The sequence below is a fragment of the Topomyia yanbarensis genome, chromosome 2, assembly GCF_030247195.1.
Source record: "Topomyia yanbarensis strain Yona2022 chromosome 2, ASM3024719v1, whole genome shotgun sequence".
NCBI classification, from domain to species: Eukaryota; Metazoa; Arthropoda; class Insecta; order Diptera; family Culicidae; genus Topomyia; species Topomyia yanbarensis.
The window spans coordinates 159,722,337-159,734,519 of record NC_080671.1 but is presented as its reverse complement, the minus strand read 5'-3'; the positions used below and the strand labels follow the sequence as shown (position 1 = coordinate 159,734,519).

At 36.6% G+C, this 12,183-nt stretch overlaps 1 protein-coding gene across 1 annotated transcript in view; it reads right to left on the bottom strand.

The window, feature by feature from the left end:
• The window catches only part of LOC131681906 (neural cell adhesion molecule 1-B-like), a 967,955-nt gene that overhangs the window by 165,937 nt on the left and 789,835 nt on the right, over positions 1 to 12,183 (bottom strand). The window contains exon 6 of the mRNA XM_058963004.1: positions 11,987 to 12,132. Within this exon, the coding sequence (XP_058818987.1) occupies positions 11,987 to 12,132 (146 nt within the window). The remainder of the gene's footprint in view (positions 1 to 11,986; positions 12,133 to 12,183) is intronic.

Below are 12,183 nucleotides of genomic sequence, written 5' to 3'. Positions count from 1 at the left end.
ATCATCGAAATCAATGGTATAACCTTGCTAGCCGTCGTGGTCTTTTCCGCTGACATTTCAACTGTCGCATCATAAAATAGCCAAAGAAGGTCTTGTATAGATGCTAAAGTTGCCAGTTCTGCAGCTGTCAACATGTCCAAATCAGGAAAGTTAAGGGCTGCCACAGATACAATTTTTTGCATCTTCAGGAAACGATCGCATATCAAATATGTTGAGTTCCAACGCGTAGTAACATCTTGTATCAACCGAAGTAGCGTGCCCTCAGTAGCTCCTCCGTCTAACTGCACCTTTCTCAATTCATCCGCAAACTTGTAACTGGTATGTGAGAAAGTCACAATGTTTTTGAGTTTTTTAATTAGATCTGGTATTCCTGGAACGTATGGTATACGCTGTCCGTTTACCGATTTGAAACCCACCCTGATAAGGGTATTAAATTTAGTGTATGATTAAAACATGCTAAATGTTTTGATTCCCCGAATGCTTCTTTCGCAGCAAGAACAATATTCGGAGCATTGTCAGTAACAACGTGCGAAACTTGCGTCGGTTTTAGACCCCAATGGTTACAAAACTATAGTGATGCAGTCGCCAAATTGTCGTGTGTGTGTGCGCTTGACATAGGCTCCACTCCCAATACTGCCGAATGCATTTCGTCATCGACTGCATAGTGCACCGTTACACCGAGGAAAGCTTTAGTATTGTGGGGCTCAGTCCACCCGTCCATTGTTAGGACAACAGCAGAAAGTTTTGAGAACTTTTCGCGGACGTGTTGCGACAATCTCTAATACTTTTGTTCCATCTTTCTAGTAAGGGTTCTTCTGCTAGGTGGAGTCCATAGTGGCACTGTAGTTTTACAGAAATATTTGAAACCTACTTTTTCTGGCGTCGAAAGACAGAGATTGTCTTTAAGGACCATGAACAGTAACGCATCCGTTATGTCGATACTACGAGAACCACCATCTGCAATAGAAAATTTACATTTATTTTAATCATAGCGAGCATTAAAATTTTACTAGTTTTCTATTAAATTAGCACAAGAAATACAAATAATAAGTAACATGATATCTAATTTTTACTGTGACTAATTAATAAATTAAAAGGGAAAAATATCGTTCTTACCTTGAACAGATTTTCCACGTTCAATGACACAATGAAGAGATTGTTGCACCAAAGGTCTCGGTGAATCATTATTCCCTGTTTGTGGTCGTAATACGCTGCTCTTCGAAGCAGACCTTGACGCTGCACCACCAGCGATAGAACCACCCTAATGCAAGATAAATTCAGTTTTTGTAATTCATGTAGGAAATAAAAATATACTCACCGCTTCTATAATACTTGAAGACGAATCATCGTTGCTGTCAAGATCGTCATTGGCATTGGCATCAATTATCTGCTTGTTTTTAAATGTTACGTTCCCCTTTTCTCCAATTACAGCATCTTTGTGGTTCTCTTTAGTAATACCGTGCAGTGCCAGATGCTTCCATACATTGCTGGTATTACCGGATGTTGAATACATTTTGCGGCATATGCGGCATTTTGCTCCTTTCTCACCGTCAACTTTATTCAGAAAATTCCAGACACCACTTACTGAACGACTCATTTTGAGCTGCCCTATAGAAAAATAATATTTATTAATACAATATAAAAAACTTTCTTTATCCCCTAAAAAACTAGAATAATTCATGTTTGTAAGTAGAACTTCAAAAACTTACCGTCAGCGTGAAGTTACGTTATTTTACCAACAACCGGAAACCCAAAATAAATTGCTGTTTTCAAAACTGCGTGAGCGGTTATTTGACGCTGGCGTAAAACGCTACTCCTGGAGTATATGAGATTTGTTCCAGTACCAGGAGAAACTAGAAGTATTCCGGAGCAAACAGAAAAATCGTTCCTGTATTCCATTCTCTTTTTTCATCTTATGGTAGCAAACCGGAGTAAAAAGGAGTAACTTTTTTTGCTTCTGTTTGCTCTGGAGCAACTGGAAGCAAGAAGCGCGTACTGGAACAAACCTATTGATATTGACCTTTCTATTCCCAGTAAAAAAGAAAAGGCACTGAATAACGAAATAATGAAAACAAAATATTGTGCACTGTAAAAATCGGTCGAGGTTAGGTATTTTGCGATGAAAACAAACCAATTCCCTTTGACTTGAGTTTGCATCTGCGGTTGTAAATGAGCTGTCAGAAATCTTAATAGAGTATAATCTGTAACTCTATTAGTGTGTTCAACGATTTGTTTTCCTCCACCTGTCATAGATGGAAGACAACAAATCGAAAATAATTTTTCGGTTCAATTATTTTCATGGTGGAACCTAGGAAAACCGGTATTGTAGGTCTCCGGAATAAGTTTTAGAGCGACGTAGACCATTCCAACACTATTAATACTTTAGGTGAGCTATTTCTAAATTGGCTGGCAGTTTTACATATGACAGCTGGAGGAAAATAAACCCCCAAGGTAGTGTGAAATCATTTGCATAGAACTCTATTAGGCAATCCATGAGACATTCCTGATTAGCTGATTATTTCTTCTGACGTAACTCGGGTGGGTACGACGTCCGACAAAATCACCAATTCTATCCAACTTCAAACGAATCGGACTAACGATGTATGGTCGTCGGACGGGTTTTTCTGTTCGCAGGAGCAAACTTGTTGATAAAACCCTTGACTGAATTTTCAAACAAATGTCGTGGTGCCTAATGACAAAAAACGGAGAAAAAATCAACTCTTACCAGGACAATAATGTTAAGGGTGGAAGCATTATTCATTTTTGAGTGTGTTGGGAAATAAACGCCAAAAATGTGTGACGTCACATTTTCAGAAAATGATTTCCCCACAGGCAAAAAGCAACTTTACAGTAGCTTAAGGGGTATTTTGTGAATTTTTTCAGCAGAGTATAACAACCTCTGTCATTTTTTTTATCAAGCTGTGATTATTTCTTATCAATTTCTCAATGAAGGTTATTTTAATGAATACACTATTAAACATTAATTTTAAATTTTGGATAAGGTCCAGTTTACAGTTCTGGAAATGAATCACGGCATTTCGCACGGGATTTTTGCAGTGTAAATATTTTGTTTTCATCACGAATTAATTCAGCGCCTTTTCTTTTCAACGGGAATAGAAAGGTCAATTGACCTTTCTATTCCCGTTGAAAAAGAAAAGGCGCTGGATTATTTCGTGATGAAAACAAACCAATTTCCTTTGACTTGAGTTCGCATCTGTGGTTGTAAATAAGCTGTCAGAAATCTTAATGTTATGCCGTAGATTTTCGATTTTTGTCGAATTTTTATTTCGCTCTTCAAATTTGACAGCAGCACCAATACATAGGAAAATATTCCCACCCTTTACTTATGGTTCTGAGACGATACCATGCGCGAGTATCGTTCAAAAAGTATCGATACCGATACTTTATGACATCTTGAAGTATCGATACAAAATTACTCGATACTTTCAGCAAAGTATCGATACCGTCGGTATCGTTACTAGTATCGCCCATCCCTAGTTTTCGTTCTTATGTTGAACGGGTTAGACCATGGCTGCAGTGTCTGGGCACTACACTAAGCGGTAGACGCTATGCATTTTCGGCAGCGGTGGCCGTGTGCGAATTTTTCGGGTACCAGTCACGGTGTTTTAATTCAATGCGGTGTGTGCTGCTTAAGAGTGTTGCGTTTGAAAAAAATATATTTATTTTTATGCATGCGTGTGCGTTGTAACTTGTTAATCCATGTTTACGGCGCTTTGTAGCTGCGTAGGGTAAAGAGCCTATTGGTTTTCATGTTTCATATTTCGGTTTTATATTTTTTATGAGTAAGGCATCTGACAACGTGCTTCTGTAGTTATTGCACTGTTCAGCAGCGTAGTATTTTATATAGGAGAGTACACTCATGTTTTTTACGCGGATTTTGAAATTTGCGCGGTTTTCATTAATGCGTTTTTTTTAAATTTACGCGGTTTTCATTTACACGGCCTGTATCCCCTGCGTGAAAAATCTGAGTGTAATTGCATCGGAAACAATCACATTCCCAGCAGAACTTTTTGTTTTCTAATTTCAAACACTTTTGTTTCGTACTGCACACAACGGAAAATTTTAAAACAGAACTTACCGTCCCAGCAGCAGTTGAAGCGGGTGTTCTTTTTCGATTCAAATTCAAGCCATGTCTTAAGCGTTACTGGACTTAAAATTGTTTTCCCAGTTTATCCAGTCAGAATATCTGTCTGTTTTAAAGTATACAACAAATAGAACGGTTGGGTATACTAATTTAAATTTTAAAATAAATCTGTTTTAAATTATGAAACAAACCGCTGTACTGAAGATATAATTATGTCAGTCCTATTACCACATAAAACACCTATATAACATAAAACGCTGCAGAATTGGTTTAATAATACAATGTTTACACTACAGAGTTATAACACGTTTTAATAATTAGCAACAAGAAAAATGTCACCAAGATAGCATAAAAACCCGTTTTAACTGGTAGTGCGAACGTTGTATAACAATGTAATTTATCAAATAATTTCATTTGTTCAACCACTAATCGATCAAGAAATACTTAACCTTAAGATTGTTTACTTAAGTTCATTAGTACATTATTGCAAATTTAAATGGAAAATGAAATTTCATATTTCATGGAGAATCTGTATATTTCCGTTGGTGGGCGTGGGCTTCCTCATCACAGCTCTCAATATGGAACTTTTATTTGAATATATTTTCTGAACAGACCAGCCTATTTTTACTAGATGGATCAGCCAAATAATGCCAATCACCTAGTGAGATACTTGATTAATTAATAGATTACCGTTAAAAGACCTTCAATAAATTATGTTTTGATGGGGAGGGTATATAGCAAATTGTAACATATGAAAACAGGCGAGTGAACAAGAACGTGAGTCGATATGTGTGATAGATAAAATTCATTTGCACGCTCTTGAAAAAAGCTACATTTTTAATGTCACCGTGGTCGTGTCCTGTACACAACCCTTTAATTTTTTTAATTTCGAGAACAGCTGTGTAAATGAAAGTACGGAATTGAAACAATGATACAAAAATTGACTTGAGCAAAAAAAGAAGCGAGAAAATTGCGGTTGTGACTTTATCCACATCCATATTACTAAAACTTTGCGAATTTTCAACCGATTTGAAAAAAATCAAATGATTCTAAAAGTTGAAAAAATGGTCTAATAACGGAATTAAATTAAATTTAGATATTTTTGAAAAAGTGCAATTATTTGGAAGAGCGAAAATTGAAAAATCGGGTATTGGAAAATAGGGTGATGTGCCTATTATGGCAGTAGAGCCTATTGTGACCCTATTTCGTACCCCTTGGTTTCGAACCAAGCATATGAGATAATGGCACTATCGATTTGGCTAAAACAGGTGAGAAAAAATAAACTCAAGTTTTATTCTTTATTTGTCGTGCACATATGTATTTAGAACTATCCTCTAAATCCAACTTTTAATTAAAACAAAATCACCTTATTGAAATATCTACTAATCCGCCTCACTCACATAGTGAACCGAAACTGGATGCAACGGCGCTTAGCAAAATAAACTTTTACGAGCCAGCATTTACCGCCTCATATCTCGTTATTCCAGCACAAATATACTAAACATTGCACTGATACATACCTTTATTTTAGCTGGAGAACCTTTTTATAATAATTTCACTTTAAAATCACTCGTCAAACACTAGAATAGGCCTAGTGTTATAATAGGATAAAACTAAATATGGGGGTTCCTATTATTGGCATGTTTTGCTGATACACTACCACAATCAAAACCAACTTTTTGTATCCATCATACAGAAAAGAATCACCAGTGCGGCCAAACCAAAACATGAACTTGTAAATATAATGTAATGCAATTTCAGGTATAAGTAATCAATTACTTCAAGTTATTCAACTAATTGTTAATTGCAGATATTTTATTTTCATCTGCACATACAATTCGATCTCGAGAAAGCAATGTGTGTTGTGAAACTTGTCATTCTAGTTGCTAACCTTCGAATGGTTTTTTTCCGCGTGCGCAATTCTGGGCGCTCTTCTACTAACAGCTGATGAGTTTCATTGATGTGCGTGATGTTTACGTTTGTTTTGATCGGCTGAAAAAAGCAGAATGATTCGTTTTACAAATCACACGGTGGCGTCCATGATCTGGATACCTAGTTAGAATCGACGCAAATGGAATATGAGGCATTGCGTTTCAACTAGATTGTTTTTCGATGAGGTGGAAATTGGCACACCCATGAGGCGATAATTGGATCGTTGAGGTGGGAATAGATGCACAGAATGGAATATTTATTTTCATTTATGCTGAAAATTGAGGCAATTCTGCTAAATGAGCATTATATCGATGTTTAAGAAACAGTACACTGATATTTTATTCTGAGAAAGGTTATAGATAATATGGCTTCTTTTAAAGTTGTTCAAAAAATAGTGCGACCCTCTCCCTAATGGTTCCAAAATAGACTCATCACCCTACCACGAAATGGGACGGAAATTGAAACGAAAAAAAAATCTGATCAGTAATACATTGGTAGCACGCAACGCTACTGTTACAGCAATTACTGTGCGCAGATTATACTTGCAAGCCAATAGCTTTAAAAACTATAACAAATAGAAATAAAAAAGTTAAATTCAGCGCAAATGAAAACGATTTTTTTCAAAATAAAATTAAATTAATTGAATAAATGATTAAAAATTACATAATACTAATAGTCACTTATGCAGTGAAACAACCAGTATCAAAACTGGTATTGTCACGAGTCATATTGCCACTGACAGAACAAAACTAACACTAACGACAACCGTACACTAGGGTACAAATGTACCACACGCCAACTTTGACTCCTGCTTACACGAAGGCCAAAACCAAACTGGCTCTACAACCTTTTTCGACTCTTTCTATGAACTCAAAATTGATCCTAGGTCGGTAAATGCCAAATTGTCGTCTTAAAATTGGTTCCGGAGGTGGCATTGGGTACATTAATACCACAGTGCAATATTCTACGGTTAAAACTTTAGAAACATTTTTTAATTCAACATTTTAAAAATATTTTTCTTTCGCAACCTTGTGTAACAGTTAAGTTGGAGTAACTTAAATAGGGGTACTATTTATTTATATGTTTGTACGAGCAATAATATCTATGTGTTCGTAGCAGTTCCTTAAAATCAGTTTTTGGCTGTTTCTCCCAATAATGAATTTATATAACTGAGCTTTGTTATTGAAAGATTCATTTTGAAAAATCATCAATTCGTTGGATTTTTTGGTTTTTATCCCAGTCTTGACATCACTACAAATCAATGCATCACGAGAATTAGTGCCTGAAACTTTAAAAAATAAACCGAAGCAACTAATACTTAGATACATATCGCACGTTTAAATATATAGATAAATAGACTCATAATTCTATATGTCTCTGTGTTAGATCCGCTAGTCTGTGGATATACCTTATTAAGAACCTATACCTGACTTAAATGATCGTTTAATGACATTCTAAGGTAAAAAAATATATATTTTAGTTACGTATCCTCCGCCATCGAGTGCGGCATCTCACCCGCAATTTTGATGCGGCATCTATCCCAATTGTAGGGGAGAGATGCCGCACGACGACGTTTTCCTCTGAAATTATGGATGACCGCGCTCATGATCAGAATGCCTTCTAAAAGGTCCCAGCTATTCAACCGATACATGATTTACAAAAAAAAAATCGAACAATTTAAAAAAAACGAAACTTTATTGTGGTACTGAAAAATTTTCGGCACTCCGTGATGCAACTGGATGCACATAATCATTAATAAAATTTTCGTGAGTTAATAATTAGGATTATTTTACATCTCCAGTGTTGTAGTTCTTCGAAAGACAAACTCACAATATCATATTACTGTATAAAAGTGACGATATATACGAGATATAGAAAGTGCGGCATCTCTCCCGAAATAACCCTACCGTTGGACTCACAATTGCTAGTGACTGATCAAAGGATTTTGATTTGCATCATTATTACTGATACTAATGCCAAAAACAAATAAGAAAGCTCTCAATACCTGATTTTTTAGAGAAAATCGTCACCATTATTGAGTGTACTGAGACACGTGTATTCAGAATTACTTTCTCCAGTGACGTACGCAGGATTTTTTTAAATAAGCAATTTTTCTATTAAAAAGTATGCCATGTTGCAGAAAATCAAAATATATCAGTATTCTTTGTATTCTTTGCAGAAATCGAAAAATAACTTTTGTTTTTGGCTTTAGATCAAAGCTTACGGATCATCCATAAATGACGTAGCCTTTTTGGGTGATTTTTTACACCCCCTCCCCCATCGTAGCACTTTGTCACAAACCTCTAAATACCCTCCCCCTGATAATTACGTAGCTTGACGGTAACCCTACCCCTCCCCTTGTCCGCGTAAAAATAAAAAAAACGATGTCAGATGAAACTGGCAAGATTGTCGTGACATCAGGTCAACCCCTATTCCCTTTAAAAAAGCTACGTAGCATCATATGACCCCCTACCCCCCTGTCGTCACACGTCTCCCCCTCCCCCATATAATGCTACGTCATTTATGGATGGTCCCCTAAAAGAACTCGCCAATATATAAATCGAAGAATATATCACAACAATCTTTCATACAGCCTTTTTAAGACTCTAACAAACAATAGCACCAGAAAACCGGTTTCTGTGGCACGTTAAAATAAAACATTCATGCCAAAATACATAATTTTTTAGGAAACCGCGGGAAAAAAGTTACGGAAAATCATATTTTTGTTGTTTAATTAATTTCAATCAGAATTACGAACTGCATTTTCCTGCCAATTAGATAAAACAGTAATCAATTGGCCTTGAATCAGCCATTTTGTGAAGTTTTTCAAGGAAAATTTTTATTTTAGCTTTTCAAATATGTTTACTAGTATACATACATTTTCAAATATGTTGCTACACTGATAGAATATATTCGTATATCGCTGCGAATGAGATTCGTACAGACAAATTTTATGAAATATTCGATTTTTTTCGTACATATGATGAATCATTCGTAGTTAAATTGAAACACTTTAATTTTTTATTACGAGTTTGTCGTGAAAACCACGAAACCACTTTCGTTGGTTTATTACGAAATGGCTTCATTAGGCAAACGAATTGTTCACTGCTATATACGAAAGTCTTCGTAATATTTACAAGCATCATTCGTCAAACCGTCAACGCCAAAAGAGAGGCAGAATATGGGTCAATAATTGTTGATCATTACGGCGATCTCGGTCTGACTATTAAGTAACCGTATCCGTGTCCTCCGGTTTCAGGAAGATTTCCTGAACCTCTTTCGCTTCCAGTTGATCCATAAACCGGAGCAGTACGGATCCAGTTGAGCCATTGGCGAACTGCTCATTGGTTTTGTAAAAAGAAGTTTGAGTTTTTCTCTGCTGGAGCAATGTAAAAATAATATGCTATTAAATACGAAAACTTTACTAAGATGAACGAAATGAATTCCTGCGACCAACAAAATCGTTCGTAATATACATAAACGAAACTATTCGCTTCATTCACGAAAAATAATGTCGCTATCAACGATAACATTCGTTCAATGTACACTAAATAAGTAGCATTTGCGAAAACTTTCGTTCATCAAACGAACATTTCTTCATACCGCAATAAAATCGATTTGGCCAGATCGATTTTTTTAAATTAAAAAAAAATCGGTGTTGTCAAACATCGATCCCAAAAGATCGAATGACAAAAATAATATGCTAATAAATACGAAAACTTTTCTAAGATAAACGAAATGAATTCGTGCGACCAACGAAATCGTTCGTAATATACACACACGTTTATTAAAATAAACAACACATTTCGTTTCATTCATGAAAAATAATGTCGATATCAACAATAACATTCGTGCAGTGTATACCAAATATGTAAAATTTACGAAAGCTTTCGTTCACCAAGCGGCCATTCTTGTTCATGAAATAAACGAAACCTACTATTTAGAATGCACGAAAATACTTCGTTGCAGAAAACGACGAATGAATTCGTGTATTTCAGGTTCAATTTCATAATATTTACGAATTTATATTATCAGTGTAGAGCTTTTTCTTCCCTATCTAAAAGAAAACAAGTTTCTTTTTTATGTTACTATGTTTTAATTGCCGCAAGGTTGTACTGTATCGATTTTGTTGGCTATTTTTGTCAAATTTAGGACTAAGAGAAACGAAAGCAATGAAATTGAAAGACGAAAAGGTATTCTAGAGCGAATCTGCTATAGCTTTTTAATGGGTATTCAATAAAAAATGAGAATTTGTTCAGTCATGGTCAGCTCTACGACGCAACTTAGACGCGATGCTTTCACAAGAGCGCTGGATGGCACTGACGTCGATCTTCCGGATATAATTCCGGAACCTAGTGGTCAACTGCTTCGTATCTTGACCCGTCAATTTTTTTGTACACTAGGACACTGAGGGAGCTGAAAAAAAACCTCAATGGGACGGCGATGGGGTAAATTGGTGGGGTTTCTTTTTTTCGGCACGTACGGTATCCTTTTCTGCTCAAGATACTCCAGCGTCTTGGTGCAATGGAAGACGTACTTCCCATCTGCATGATGATCCTCTAAGAACGGCAGAAGAATTTTTTCAAAACACTCCTCCTGGTACACTTGTTGATTGATGGCCAGACCGCTCGGCTTGAACCACGGCTTTGAAATCCCTCTGTCCGATATGGCGATGTACAGCATAACATTTTTTTCAAATTTATGCTTAAACTTATATTTTACTTCGGGGAGTGTGGCCGACTTGTCGCTGGAATAGTAGTTGTCATTACCTGGAATGTGGGTCTTCGAGGGCGGAAAATAACTTTAGTCGTCTAGCACGAACGACGTCCCGCGGTAGTTCTTCGTCATCCACCGGCAGATCTTCCTTCCTCATATGCGTCATTATCTTCACCGGACGGCCTTCTGCTCCACGCTCAGGGGTGCCAGAATTCAGTAAACTTTACCTACGGACACGTTTTCGTCTCGAAAATGGTTTTCCGTAAACTTTTTTCCACGATTACCACGCGTTTCGTAAAAACCGTAGAACACGCTCGCGGAGTGCTTACTGTTTCGAAGCCATCTTCGATTGAACTGACAGCAGCCGAGCGAAAAGAAACATGCCACCCATTTCTCTTGGAGAGGAAAAAATTTACGCTCTTTACTTTAATTACAGAAAGGTATTGAAATCATTCTCATTTTTTATTGAACACCCGTTAGAAGAACTAAATAGAATTAGGTTTCATCGAGCTAACTCAGAGTTAGAAATTTTAAAATTTCGACCTTTTACTTCCAGCCATTTTTCTAAGTCCGTTTTACCCCACATCCCGTCAAAGTAATATTCTAATATTTAACCAAAGTCCATCTCACATATGTATAAAAAAAACGCTGAGATTTTTATCAAATTCGGAGAATATCAATATAAGCAGTTACAATATTTAGAAAAACTGTATCTTAGGTAGTATGACCATGAACTGTATTACAGATATCTGACAATTTTTATACGTCCGGAAAGCCCCCGTGATATAACTGAAACATTCACTCTAATCAAACGGACACATAGTTATCTATTTCTTCATCAGACTGGACGATTTATTTTTAGAGCCAGAATAGTGAAAAATCGTATTTGGAATCTCTTCCCAATTCCAGTACCACTCAAAACGAAAGCTGTTTCAATTTCGAAAATATATCTATATAACTATAAAGACATCATCATCATCCAGTCGCTCGTATAATCTTCCGGTCGGTTGGAGACAGATAGTCACCAGAGTGCCGTATCCCTGGACATAAATTCAATCTCTACATTGAGATTGTACCCAGCCGAAAGAGTCGTCTGTACGGTTGTCTTCGGTTGCACTTGCGTGCACCGCATCAGCTTGAAACATAGCCGGTGAATGCCACTGTGGAACGAACAATATTGCATCTCTATGCTAGCTCTACTATTACTATATATACGCAGTAAACTATACTAACCTTTGCCCGGCGTAATTGTCGCTTTCCTTTGTACCAGGTTATAATCGCATTTGGCCTCGAACCAACGCTTTCGCAGGAAATTTCGTATCGACGTTCGGCAACCAACGGCGTCGACGGGTTCATTATCTTCACACTCAGCGGTTTCACTGTCATCCGTTCGCATCGGGAATAGAAGTAAAGACAAAGGGAGAATAGTT